At 30.9% G+C, this 13,373-nt stretch overlaps 3 protein-coding genes across 12 annotated transcripts in view; 1 reads left to right on the top strand and 2 right to left on the bottom strand.

The window, feature by feature from the left end:
* Positions 1-308: 308 nt before the first annotated feature.
* On the top strand, positions 309-1,781 carry LOC100646834 (probable N-acetyltransferase san). 2 transcript variants are annotated; one of them, XM_003398396.4, is made up of 4 exons: positions 309-494; positions 999-1,155; positions 1,262-1,428; positions 1,529-1,781. In XM_003398396.4, exons 1-4 carry the CDS (start codon positions 487-489, stop codon positions 1,701-1,703), a joined length of 507 nt encoding a protein of 168 aa, XP_003398444.1. In that variant the 5' UTR covers positions 309-486; the 3' UTR covers positions 1,704-1,781. The 2 variants fall into 2 exon arrangements, with proteins under 2 accessions (XP_003398444.1, XP_048265371.1); XM_048409414.1 differs by lacking the exon at positions 309-494 and adding an exon at positions 557-893.
* A 27-nt stretch (positions 1,782-1,808) lies between these two features.
* LOC100646474 (hormone-sensitive lipase) lies at positions 1,809-6,542 on the bottom strand. Of its 5 annotated transcripts, none has more exons than XM_012312768.3 (10): positions 6,388-6,542; positions 5,105-5,539; positions 4,825-5,026; positions 4,524-4,737; positions 4,209-4,399; positions 3,783-4,065; positions 3,318-3,680; positions 2,845-3,170; positions 2,635-2,760; positions 1,809-2,543 (listed from the first exon to the last, which is right to left on the bottom strand). In XM_012312768.3, exons 2-10 carry the CDS (start codon positions 5,485-5,487, stop codon positions 2,475-2,477), a joined length of 2,157 nt encoding a protein of 718 aa, XP_012168158.1. In that variant the 5' UTR covers positions 5,488-5,539; positions 6,388-6,542; the 3' UTR covers positions 1,809-2,474. The 5 variants fall into 5 exon arrangements, with proteins under 5 accessions (XP_012168158.1, XP_012168157.1, XP_048265368.1 ...); XM_012312767.3 differs by lacking the exon at positions 6,388-6,542 and adding an exon at positions 5,842-6,037; XM_048409411.1 differs by lacking the exon at positions 6,388-6,542 and adding an exon at positions 5,731-5,854.
* Positions 6,543-6,931: 389 nt separating this feature from the next.
* LOC100647035 (amyloid-beta-like protein) overlaps positions 6,932-13,373 on the bottom strand; it is a 48,100-nt gene continuing 41,658 nt past the window's right edge. For 4 of the 5 annotated variants that reach the window (XM_012312771.3, XM_003398398.4, XM_012312772.3 and 1 more), the window contains 6 exons: positions 12,789-12,860; positions 12,466-12,656; positions 12,174-12,334; positions 11,527-11,753; positions 11,298-11,444; positions 6,932-11,136 (listed from right to left, as the gene is read on the bottom strand). In XM_012312771.3, the coding sequence (XP_012168161.1) occupies positions 11,026-11,136; positions 11,298-11,444; positions 11,527-11,753; positions 12,174-12,334; positions 12,466-12,656; positions 12,789-12,860 (909 nt within the window). In that variant the 3' untranslated portion in view covers positions 6,932-11,025. The remainder of the gene's footprint in view (positions 11,137-11,297; positions 11,445-11,526; positions 11,754-12,173; positions 12,335-12,465; positions 12,657-12,788; positions 12,861-13,373) is intronic. The other variant, XM_048409413.1, reaches the window with a different exon arrangement.

Here is a 13,373-nt window from a genome sequence, read left to right as displayed (position 1 = left end):
CATTTTGTATTACACCTTGACAATATAATAAAACTTATAATAATGATATAACTATGTACAAATTTGAAATATAATAAGACATATTATTGGATTCAGTTGAATCTGAGAAAAGTCTGCTGAATTGAAATTTTATAAATTATATATTTTTCAATATATAATATAGAAAAATGTAATGCATTGTTTTCATATATATTTAAATATAATAATATGCATAATATTACTTTTTCTTACAATTAAATATGTTATTCACAATTAATTAATAAATTTTTATGTATTCTAAAACCTATCGAAATGTGAAGAAGCAGATATATGTATATTTAACCTACTCCACTAATAAAATTTCAGTATAAGAAGGACGAAGCCGCGTAACGTTATTGTGTAATATATACGGCTTATTTCTTTGTAATTAACCTGTAAAACAATTAATATCGAAATTTGTTATTGTTATTTATTCGAGAAGCGTTAAAAATTGTTGTACTTCCTAATATGACTAGGTAAGTCTCGAAAGTTTTAAGGTTATATTGTTATATTACGAATCAAAACATTCTAAAAACAATTACATTCGTTTTATTCCAACGTATTATTAGAAGATCTATACGATCATTTTTCTTTCACTTGTGATGTGCAATAACTATCTGTAAATTGAAATTTTATATATTCGTGCTTTCAAGGGCATGTTTATTTAAAGACGTGTAATTAGAAAATCGTAGTTACAGCATAAAAAAGTAACGAATGAATTATGTGTAAAAATAATCTTTTAAGTACAATAATTTCTAGAAAAGAAATTGTTGAAAGTAACAAAATATGAATTCCATAAAAATTTTATAATTTCGCGGTTTTTAAAATCCTTTGTTTTGATAGATAAAAACATGTTTAATGATATCAATGTGCATGTATGTATATATACATATAATATTTTCAAATATGTATGTGATGTATGAATAAATTATTATAAATATATTTTATGTCAAGTAAAAGTGGAAAATTGAAAATTACAGATCAAAAATAGAGTTAGGAGATGTAACACCACATAATATAAAACAGCTCAAACTCCTTAACCAAGTGGTGTTTCCAGTCTCATACAATGAAAAATTTTATAAAGATGTGTTAGAAGCAGGAGAGTTAGCAAAGCTTGCATATTACAATGATATAGTGGTATGTTATATTTGTTTATATACTCAAACAATACATTGAAAAACATGTCAATATTTTGAATAAAAATTGATATTAATTTAATAGATTATAATATTATTTATTTCAGGTTGGTGCAGTTTGTTGTCGAGTAGATACTTCTGAAAATTCTAGGCGTTTGTATATTATGACATTAGGATGTCTCTATCCTTATAGAAGATTAGGAATAGGTACTGTAATGGTACAACATGTTTTAAATTATGTTTACAAAGATGGAAACTTTGATTCAATCTTTCTGTAAGTATTTAATGAAATTTATTACATATATTAAATCCATTTGCAAATATTCATATATAAATAATAATTATTACTTTTATATGTTACTTTTTGTTTACAGTCATGTTCAGATAAGTAATGAAGGGGCCATTGACTTTTATAAAAAATTTGGTTTTGAAATAGTAGAAACAAAGGAACATTATTACAAACGAATAGAACCTGCCGATGCTCATGTATTACAAAAAACTTTACGTCCTAAAACAAATCAAACAAATAATCAACAAAGTAATCAATAAAAATCGTTAATCATTAATTTATCACATCTCAAAAACTACATGTTTTCATAGTCTGGTAATAAAATTATTTTTATTGTACTTCCCAGTGTGTTATAAGTTATAAAATTAGAGTTTTATAAATAATTTAATAAAGTTGATAAATACAATGTACATCGACGTAAACAATATAACATAACAATTCCATAAATTATTAATACTCGTAACAAAAATTTATAATTTTCCAATTATTGCCAACATTATACATATCACTCTTTTATACCACTTCACTAAACTCACATTACATTTATAATACTTTATTTATGTCTAATACATTTAATAATTTGTGTTAGCTGCAAAAAATATTATAATGATCAGAACTGAAACAATCTCAAATATTTTGTACAATCAATATATCTATAGTCTTATTCTTTAAATATTTTCTGAGTAGAAAATTGAAAGCTAATTCGATTTTCTTGCAAATGCACATTCAGTAAACATAATACAAAGATATTACCATTTAAGTACAGTAACTTGAGATTATTTGATTTAAAATTATTTGAATACTGTGATTATCATTAATAAAATATAAATGTATAATATAAAATATGTAGATAGAAACACTTATGACATTTATGCACCGTGGATAAAGCTTTTGGCATATTGCAAATTATTGTGTCTTTGTACATAAAAAGTTAATTAGAATTGGCATCTGAAAAATAATAATAGCAAAGAAACTTTTGTTCCCGCATATTAACATTCACATATTAATGAGTATTTTTCATATCTATATAATTATAGTGTCAGTAGTTCTTGCAATCTTTTCACACATAAATCTGACGCTTCACATGCCTCTTTTGAAACCTGTAAATTTAAATAATTTGATATAATAAAACATAATTTAATATGATTTATTATTATTTTAATTTGATTTATTTGATGAGAAAATATTTACTGGTGTTAAGTTAAGAAACCCATGAGGTAAACCTGGCAATATGTCAAGCGTGATTAATACACCAAGCGATCGAAGTTTTCTTGCGAACATGACAGAGTCATCCAGGCATGGATCTAACTCTAATGTCTATAATAAAACATTTATATATATATATATGTAATCTTTTTCACATATTGTATTCCATACAAAATTTACTGTTTAAGAATTTACCAGCATTTTAACTGGTGGTAATTGTGCTAAAAGATGGTCTGCTGCGAGATAAGGACTTAAATATGGGTCTCTGGGTACTGTAAATATAAATTCCTCCATACTACTTTTCGCATTTTCTATATCCAGTTCTCTGGATTCTTTATGTCTTCCACTAAGAGACCATCCAAAAAAAGACCATGATTTATCATTCTTTGAAATATTGTTTTCTGTGCTAATAGTACCATTTCCAATATGTGTTGAAGCATTTGTACCACAATTTCGATACAATCCAAAAAATTTATTAACATATTCTTGAGATCTTGCTTCTTCCTGTAGATGTTCTGTCCCTGTTATGTTAGAGAATGTTCAGAGAGTATTTAAATGTAAAACCGACTATAATAAAAACAATGAACTGTAATAAAAGTTATATAATACATTTAAATTATTTTCTTAAAAAAATATCTTTATGTTTAATCCATCGTGTGTTTATATACCGTCAACTTCTGTTAAAGTAACAGAATTCAAAGTAGAATCAGATGGTAAGGATGCTAACTTATGTGCATCATTTGTTTCATCTCCATTGGGACTGAGAGCTAGCGCTATTAGATCGCTTTCACTCACTTCAGCAAAAGATTCTGATTCTGACTTAAAACAGTCAGCTGCATATGCTTTTAAGCAACGTAGAAGAAATCCCATAGGTAATAATGGGTCTGTAAGGCAAAGTAATCGTGAAGGTGATAGCACAAAGTCAACAAGTACTGGTGTGTATGCCATAAATATTCCATCAGGTTTTCTGATATTTAACTGTAAACATTTTAAGGTAACTCCCAAATTTAGATTGGCCCCAGCAGAATCACCTATAAAAATTTAATATACTTATTCACGAATATTGTATATACAATAACATTCACATAAAACTATGTTAAGAAGCTAATACCATGCAATGTTTTACATCTTACCAGCGAAAAGTATTTTTTGAGCTGTACTCCCAAGCAATGTACTTGCATGATTTAATGCCCATGCATATGCATATAGCACTTCCTCGAGTGCCCGAGGGAACGGAGCTTCAGGTGCTAAACTGTAATCTATACTTAAAATAGGTATACCGAGATTTATTGCCCAACTACGTAGATATGTTTCATGAGATAGCGAAGTCTGTGCTACAAAACCTCCACCATGACAATGAATTATTAATTCATTGGACAGTCCATGCAGTTCTCCTCCTACTCCACCTGAACCAACCTGAGAGAAGCATGTACTGCACAGGAGTGAAACTGATGATTCACAAAAATTTTTACTCAATTAAAGGCAAAATTAAGATAAAAATAATAATGAAAATACTGCTAAAATTACAGATATAGAAAGTAATCGAATTATCTCTTTACCATTCCTAAACGACGTTTAGAACTAAACAGCCTAACATGTATTGGCTTTTTTCCAATATGACTGTTTGGTATTGGAATTGAGACAGTTGATCCACTTAATGTAGGAAGCGTCAATTCTTCAGGTGGTATAGAAATTATTTGATTTATTGCCAAAGAAGGAGCTGTTATAGCAGGCAACCTACGTGTAAGATCTAAAACATATAATAATATATACATATGACATTTTGAAGTAATTAAACTATAAACATAATGAAATAATTACTACATTTAAAATAAATTATGTATATATTATCATTAAAAATCGTAGTATATTACCAGCCTCATTGAGAAACCAAAAAGCTTGACAAAATGAGATATCAGCACGTTGAGACACATCAACAATACGACGTGCCCTTATTTCAGGATCTAACATGTACTTGACAGAATTAGCACATCTTGCTAATAATGTACCATTAGAATAAAAAGCTTCGCTGAATGTTGCCATACAAACCATTATAGTTTTTAATATGGGCTTTAAGTTGTCATAAAACTGAAAACACAACATATTGAACTAGAAAATGTTAAAGTAGTTAATTACTAACTAAAGCTATATGTATAGATATCCTTATTAGTATACCTGGAATCCCAAACATCTGCCATAAAAACAATACTGATTAATACTATCTACTTTACTTAAAATTTCATGTGGATTATGACTATCTCCTATAAAGAGAGATGGTTTTCCATCACTTAAATGTTCGCTCCAAGAATAAAGAGTTTGTAAATGTCCTAAGCAAGTGCACAAAGATGCCAATAGCTGTGAGCAAGCCTCAATTTCTCTATAAATATTTGTACTTGTTAATATATCTTTAAATAAAAATATTTAATAATTTTATTTGGTGAATTTTAACGATTACCTCATATAGTAACTTTTACGAAAAAATAAAGAGTCCTTCTGGCAATATATTTGATGACAGACAGAACGAGAGTGAATAATACATTTGTCTACTAGCACTAGAAAACTTCTATATCCATTGCCAGGTGTTTCCGCATCAAGATCAAACATTGGTGCAATTCTACTAATTTCTTTGTATAATGGTTGTAACTGTACCAAATGATCTAATATAGCCATAAGCGCAGCTCTAATTCTAATACTGTTCTCATCTTGATGCGACACAAAATATTCCGAATTAGCATGACATAGTTCCCGTAATGCTCCCCATTGTAAAGGCTCGACATCTTCAAATGGTCTGTCAAAGTCATCATCGAGTGACATCTGAATTGTTCCCTGCCTAGTCATTTAGTAATAAATTTTTAATTGATTCCTTTACTACAAACAATAACTATGGAATCTGCAACATAAACATTTATATTATTCTGTTATTTGTTGACAAAAACAAGTGTTCTTATAATATATTTCGTAACAACTACTTCGTACTGCTATTTTTCAACATAATTAAAATATAATACACATAAAATATCGTTAATACGTACAAAATGAATGCGTTCATAATTGGTAATGAAAACCGATACCTGTTAGTACCTTTACAATTCATGATGTTAATTCGAATTAGGTTATCAAATTTACTCAGGATATTCAGATTACGTTTAATTATTTTTTAACTTTCGATTTTTTAATTATTTTTTAACTTACACTGCATTATGTTTATATACATTGAACTCTTCGTATACATTGTATTATATGTTAGGAAATAGTTTCTATTTTGAATTTGACATTTCCTAAATCTTTATCATGGTCGCCATATTGTTTTTTCGATCGATAGCATTATCTCACTGTAATAGCACGCGCTAGGTACGAATTAAGTGTTATTGACATACATGTGTTTGGACAATAAACTACATGTAACTAGCGAGAACATAGTTGCAAGATGGACTTAAAATAATTCTTGATCGGCTATTGTATTTATGCTAAGAGAAAATGATTATCTTTCTGTTTAATTCTAATGTAAATTAAAGACTAATCGTAACATTCATAAGCTTAAATTCGTAAGAGCGATAGATTTTATCAATCGATTACTTGATAATTATTGACCTAATTAGAATAGATTATCGGAAGCTTGTGAATCCTTATTATTGAATGAGACTGAATTACTTAAATGATAATATCAACAATATAACAATTAGGAAGTACATATATATAATAAATAATTTTATTATCGATATCAATAAGAATACTTACCAGACACATGTATGTCCCTAAGCTGTGGTATTTGTAACGATAACTAAAGAAACCAATGAAACGTACATATATGTACATGCGTTGTTTCGGTACCAATTTCGTCAGACTAATGCCAATGAACGACAAACAACAAATTACATTTCTACGATCGCTGCTATTACGTATTAGGCAATGCAATCGCGTCAGATGAATTAATCACAAAGATATACCAGTGGTATCTAATAACACAAAAAAAAATAGATCTTCTTAGAAATTTGGTTATCTAAGATTTTTACTGTGAACTATACTTATATGTGATCAGCACTAAGTACTATTGATTCATATTTAAAATTATACTGTGTATACTATATATTACATATGAACTTAGTTCAATGCATGATAAAATCTTAATATTAATAAACGATATCATTTACTTTGTGAATATCTTCAGATATAAATATTCTGCAAATATGATTGATACGTTATTCATAAGGAAGTATTAAATGAAAAAAAAGACAACTCAATTTTTCCCGCTGCCGAAAAGTAACTAACGTTCAACTAATAATTATCTTTGTAATTTATTTATTGATAAGTAAAATTACATATATCCACAAACACAATACGTTCTTTTCACGGGGTGTATTAATGCGATAAAATTTGTGAGTGGCGAGGAGAAATCCTTGTGTGATGGAGAGAAAGAGGGAGACGGGGAGTTAGTTTAATCCTCCGGTTAGTAACTTTTCTACTCGTCGAAGAACGGTCACAGAAACGTTCTATAGCAAACGTGTAGTTTCCGATCCTACAATTAAAGGCAACTAAAAAATTATCCATCGTGTTTCCTCGATTTTTTCTCTTTTTCCTCTTTTTTTTTTTTTGCTTCGGTTCGACCAAGTGGGCGTTCATATGAAATATCAGATATTTTTTATCGAACCACGACGCTGATTAAGTCCATGCAACGTCGATCAATCGGTTCGCACAAAGCCAACATCTTAGTCGAGATATTCAGCTGCCGATAAACGATACATTATTGAACAACTCATAATAACATATAAAAATGCGATACCAAAATGAACTTTGATTTAAGCTTTGAGATCGCTTTGTTGTCAAATGGCAACGAATGCAGGAAGTAAGATCGAAAACTAATACAGCGCTGTGTGTAGGCGTGTACACGAGTATATATTGCACGTACAATCTTGCTCTCGCATCTCATCATTGTTACGATATTAAAATTCATCGAAGACGCGATTGAATCGATAGAATCGTAAGAATCGATCTATACCGAAAGAACTGCAAAAATAAAGTTTAGTTCCGTTATTATTCCCATTTTCGCCGACTTCTAAGTCCGAACCGCTACGCAAAGGACGTATTTATTTTTCTCATTTTGTTCCTTCATTCTTAAACTTGTTTCCTCTTGTTCTTCTCCTTCCTTTTCTTCTTCTACTTCTTCTTCTTCTTCTTCTTCTTCTTCTTCTTCTTCTTCTTCTTCTTCTTCTTCTTCTTCTTCTTCTTCTTCTTCTTCTTTCTATTCCTCACTTCTCACGTATCTTTTTTTCCACATTTTTTTTTCTTTTCTTTAAGCTAAAGTTTAATTACCTCGGTAAATATTTATTACCTCTTTACAAAAATCAATTCTTAAACTTATACAGAGTGGCTCGATGCAAATTCACAATATCTTGAAGTGAGAGTGTGACGGATGCTGCCGCCAAACCAACAGACTAAAACTGATATGCTTCGAAGGGGCTTTTCAAGCTTTTTTTGTCTTTAATACTGATGGCAGATTTATGTTCGCGATTTATGTTTCTTGATCAATTGCCATTGAAGAAACATTTTTTCTTTTTTTTTTTTTTGTTTGTTTCTACTTCGACATTTGATCGAAGGGATGTTTCTTTTTCTGTTTTATTCTTCTCCTTTTGTCTTTCTTCTTGGTGTGTATAAAGCTCTGCCAACATCTGTGGCAAAAGTGCGTTACGCTATTCAAAAGATGGTACGCAAGATAAATTTGGCAAGCACTACAGGTGCTGTTCGCATCATATCTTTCGACAAATATAACGTATGATGAGCAACAGCACATCCGCCAACGTAGGCCAATCGACATATGGTCGCGTACCATCTCCGTTCTTTTCTTTTATTTCGTCGTATAATGGATAAAAATCACTTAATAATTGGAATGATATCGCGATTAAAAGAAAGAATAGCATTTTTCGTGTCTTTTTTTCCTTTTTCATCAAAAACATGTTTCTTCCTCAACATCTGTGAATCCGTATCAAGTCAGTTTTTTTTGACGCGACGTGTCAATGTTTTTTTTTTTTTCTGTTCATTATAACGACTATATGCTATAGGTACATAATGTATAGTTAATTTGATAGGTGTACATGTATATGCATATGTATATATATATATATATCTATGTATATATACTGTTCATATATTACACACACACACACACATACACACATGAACATATATATTTATATATAGATATTTATATTATTATTAACGCATTGATGCTATGCTTTTGTTGTATCTCCATAGACATATGGATAATTGCTATCATTTTAATATATCTAAAATAATATTTTTAACACTCAGCGATGCGCGAATGTGTGTGCCTGTGTATATACTTTTTTTTTTCATTGGCTCATTCTTTCACCGGAGTTGCGTGAGAGAAACAGTATGTTTAACTATATCCGCTAAATAGGAAGGCAGCTGCTTCACGTGCGTTTAGGAATCCAAGGATTATTGTTCATTATCCTCGGTTTGCGCATTCGCTTAATTTATTTTAGCAAAAAATTAACAAGAAAGAGAGAAACCTTACCGATAGAAAAAGAGACAGAGAGAAAGAGAGAAATCAAGTATAACTCTTTAATGTAGATAGTACTTAATGTAGAAGCATCTTGAAAGATCGTCATTAACATAATACTTGCGCGACTAAAATTATTGATATCTTTTGTTGTTCGTAATTATACATAATGGTTATCGAATTGATATACGTATATATTAAAATATGGTTAATTTAATTAATACAAAGAAATATAATCTAAATAAAAATGAAACGTGCAATATTCATCGAAATTAAACGAAAGCTATGCTTTCCCACGCGACCCTGGCTAAAGCGCAGCCTACTACCTTTTGACCATATACAAATATATAAGCATTAAACGTGTAATATATTATCGTCATCATATATAATTAATATCCTAAGATAGTTATTGTATGAACCATCTTTCGAGAGAGAAAAAAAATGATGAAATAAAAAAAGGGACAGAAACACGCTTGCCTTTAACAGTCGCCACTTATTCGACCTAAATCGGAGGTACTAATGCCACTCAAAAAAACTCCTGTGTTAAACTGTTCCTCTTATTCGGCAACCTCGACGTGATTCTTTCGATTCGTCCGTTTCCATCAAGGAAACACGACGATAACTCGGCCGAATCGAACAAAGCTGACGAATATTTTCCGTGCATACGTTCGGACAGCACCTCGATAAGATAGTGGACTTTTATTATGGAATGATAAAATATCTTGCTTCTTGTTAGAACTTTAGATACGTTCATGATTCAATTTCTTATAAGTATAAAGTTGTATAATCTAAGTAGACGTTAAGTACTGAAAAGGTCGCTGAAAAAATCAGGCAGTGGGAATCGAACGGAGATGAAAAAACAGCTGCAATCACGAAGGTGAACGTGCATTTGATCGCCGTTCTGATATTTTAAGAGTGTCGTATAGAGCATACACATATTTTTTTTATCGTATAGTGCTATTTATTTAATATGCTTATCATTTCTTGTTCTTTTAAGTCGGATTATACTTTTATATTGCCACTGTGCAAGCTGCTACCGTTGCTATCATCTTTTTTTCTTATTGTTAGCTTCACGTATTATTTAAGCTGCGTTTACTTTTATTGCCATTTACTATCTCGAAAAATATCAGAACTCAGAAATATACAGCAAAGAGCGCAACAGCACGCATACTGTGAATGCGTCATCGACGAGATACGTTTCTTCCATCCCATACGCATTTCCTATTGCTGAAAAAAACAATGAGTTCGTAACTGATCATAGTCCACAGCCTTCTAATCGAAGGGTATCGCGTATAACATTTAATATGAGAAATGATTCTCTTTTCATTCCTTTTCTTTTTTTTCTTCATCATGAGCGCTCCTTCCTGTGTTTAGTTTGTTAATAACATATATGACAACGAAACGAAAACAACGTGTATGAGATACTTCCGAAGACAACTTTACGCGCTTCCCATATGGCACATTGGCATGTTGTTTCCCTTTCGAATTGTCTCGTAGATAATCCTGGCAGTACGAGCGTGTGCTCTAGCTCGTAATACTTCTATCTACTACGGTGTTTTGCAATATTGCTTTATACATATCATAGATCGTTAAATGTGGTCGTATAATGTTGCAAACTATCATAAAGAGATGTTGATATAATGATACTGTATCGCAATACCTATTTCCCTATGGACAGATAGCATTCCATATATCATTAAGATGTAGATTTGTATACTTTCGGAATCTTCGGAAGAACCTCGAACCTGAAAGTTATCTTACACTAACAAAATACTATGACATTCTTGAAGAACATACGCGAGAACGGACAATTAAAGACCAGTTTCAAATAAAATCTCTTGTAGACCGAGGTGATTAAATTATTCTTTGATCTCGAAGTATTTATATGTAGGATTTTCATATCCATTAATCTGCATGTTTGCAACATGCCGCTCCTCTGGTGTAGCTGCTTGGTCAACTTCAATGAATCCCTGTTTAAAATCAGAAATATATGATTATACTGTAAAATTTGGCTAAAAACTGATTAATGTTAATTTTAAAGAATATTAAAAATCTTACTATAAATATCATTAAATAATAAAATCACGAGTATTTAATTTTTACTTCGATTAAAACAGTCTTCTTTATGTACCTGACTGTGGGGGCTTCTTGCACTGCGTTTTTTGAATATTGCTACGCCTACCACTGCTGCAGCCATAAGTGCGATTCCAGCAAACGCAAGTGTAAAGTAGACAGATCGACTTTCCCTGTGATACATCTCCCTTCTCATAGAGTAACCCTATATAACAAAAGTGATAGAAATATGTTTATATTATGATATTTCTTGGATATTATTCAGGCAATTTAATGATTACATTTACCGGTTCAGAGTGGGAAATATCATGTGTCATGCTGTGAGCTGCTCTTACAAGTCCTTCACTGTGCATAGCCGCCACTGCAGACGATTGCTCTGGTGGCTGTTGAATATCCTTGTTGTCATTTATCGAGTCATTTTCTTCCTGTTGCGCCTGTTCCGTACGTAACTCGCCACGTTCAGCTTTGCGTTGCTCCTTGCGTACTCGTTCCAGTAGTTTTTGATGTTCTTTTTCTATAAATCAATGAAGTATATTTAAATATAGTTCTTGTAGAATTTTGTCGCATTTGTTGAACATTATCGATGAGAGCTGAGGGAGCAGAATACGATAAATCAAATTTTTTTATAGGAGAGAGAGAAATTCAGTCATCGAGGTTATCCTCTTCCTTGTTTCTGGGATAAACATGTAATTTTTCGCTGTCACCATAATTTAAAAAACATTACTTACTATAATATTAAAAGATTGTTTATCTTGGCAGTTATATGTCTTTACTTTTTTCAAAGCTTCATCAACTATGTCTTTACATCGAACAGATTCTTTCCATTTTTAGCCAAATTTATATTACAATATTCCTTCTTGTCACAAAATCAAGTCAAGAGTGTTTTTATCATGTTCTTTCCCTACGTTCTTCATTCGTTAAATTTCGAAGTTACCTTGCTGCTTACTGGTAACGTCAGCCTGATATTTATCTAAGATGGCTGCTTCCGCTTCTCGTGTCATCGCTAGCAGCAGTCCAGGAGTCTCATCTTTGCTCCTGAGGGCCAAAACGTAATCATCCATAAGGCGGCCAATTTTTGCGCTTAAATCAGGATACCTAAATATAACGAACGAAATACATATAGTGTTCTATTAAGTTAAAATATATGTATTTTTTCTGCACTGTCAAAATCTGGAATCTGATATTCTAAGACGTTGACTGTTACGTTATATCGACCGACACGTTACCGTTCTAGCATCAACAGACTCTGATTGGTAATTCTATCGATCTCTGCCAAGTGTTCCAATGTTGCTGGCTTCTCGCGTTGAGCTTGTTCCAAGCTGCTATCCAGCAGATGTTTGTAATGAGCAATAGTATGGTGCCTGTCTTTGTGAAGAGCCCGAAGCAATTTCTGAAGACATTTCTGAATACGATGCATCTGAACAAGAAATAAGAGGGTGATATATTATTCGCGGATTTGCTAGTGGAATACTTAAATACAGAATATTTCTATATGGAATTCTATAGAATGTACAAATATGGAATATAGAATATCTTTTAAGAAGCTTACATTTGGTGGAGTTTCGTTCAGAGCAGCTGTGTAGCACGACATTGCTTCCTCGTTTCTTTGTTTAACAGCTTCCTGTAAATTAATGCCATACATAATAAATATTATACTCGCCTCTTTTTTTCTCTTTTCGTATACACGATGTATATAATTAAGCAATGAACGGAGCTCATTTTAGGAAGAAATGAGATCCATATATTATGATATATTTCGTAATCTAAGTAGAGATAATTTACTAGTACGAAATAAATTCGTATATATATAATTCTATTATGTATCAATTAAGATAATATTACAATTATGCGTTTCTCTTTGTATTAAAATCAAATTAAACTGAAATTCTCTTAATTGCAACATTTTAGAAAAGAAGAGAATATCATTAGTTAGAAACAATATAGTTTCCAAAGTTTGAAACGATATTAATAATATAAATTAGACATGTAAGTGTGTGTACATGCAAATTTAGAAGATCGTCTATTTTAAATACATCATGATGAGCCTGCATGAACTAATTTCGAGAATAAAGCAAAAACAAAAATAAACCAAAGCAAATAAAACAATAAGTATATTACATCAACTGAATCTTTA

Source organism: Bombus terrestris, chromosome 10 (assembly GCF_910591885.1).
Source record: "Bombus terrestris chromosome 10, iyBomTerr1.2, whole genome shotgun sequence".
NCBI classification, from domain to species: Eukaryota; Metazoa; Arthropoda; class Insecta; order Hymenoptera; family Apidae; genus Bombus; species Bombus terrestris.
This window is presented reverse-complemented; position numbering and strand designations above follow the sequence as displayed.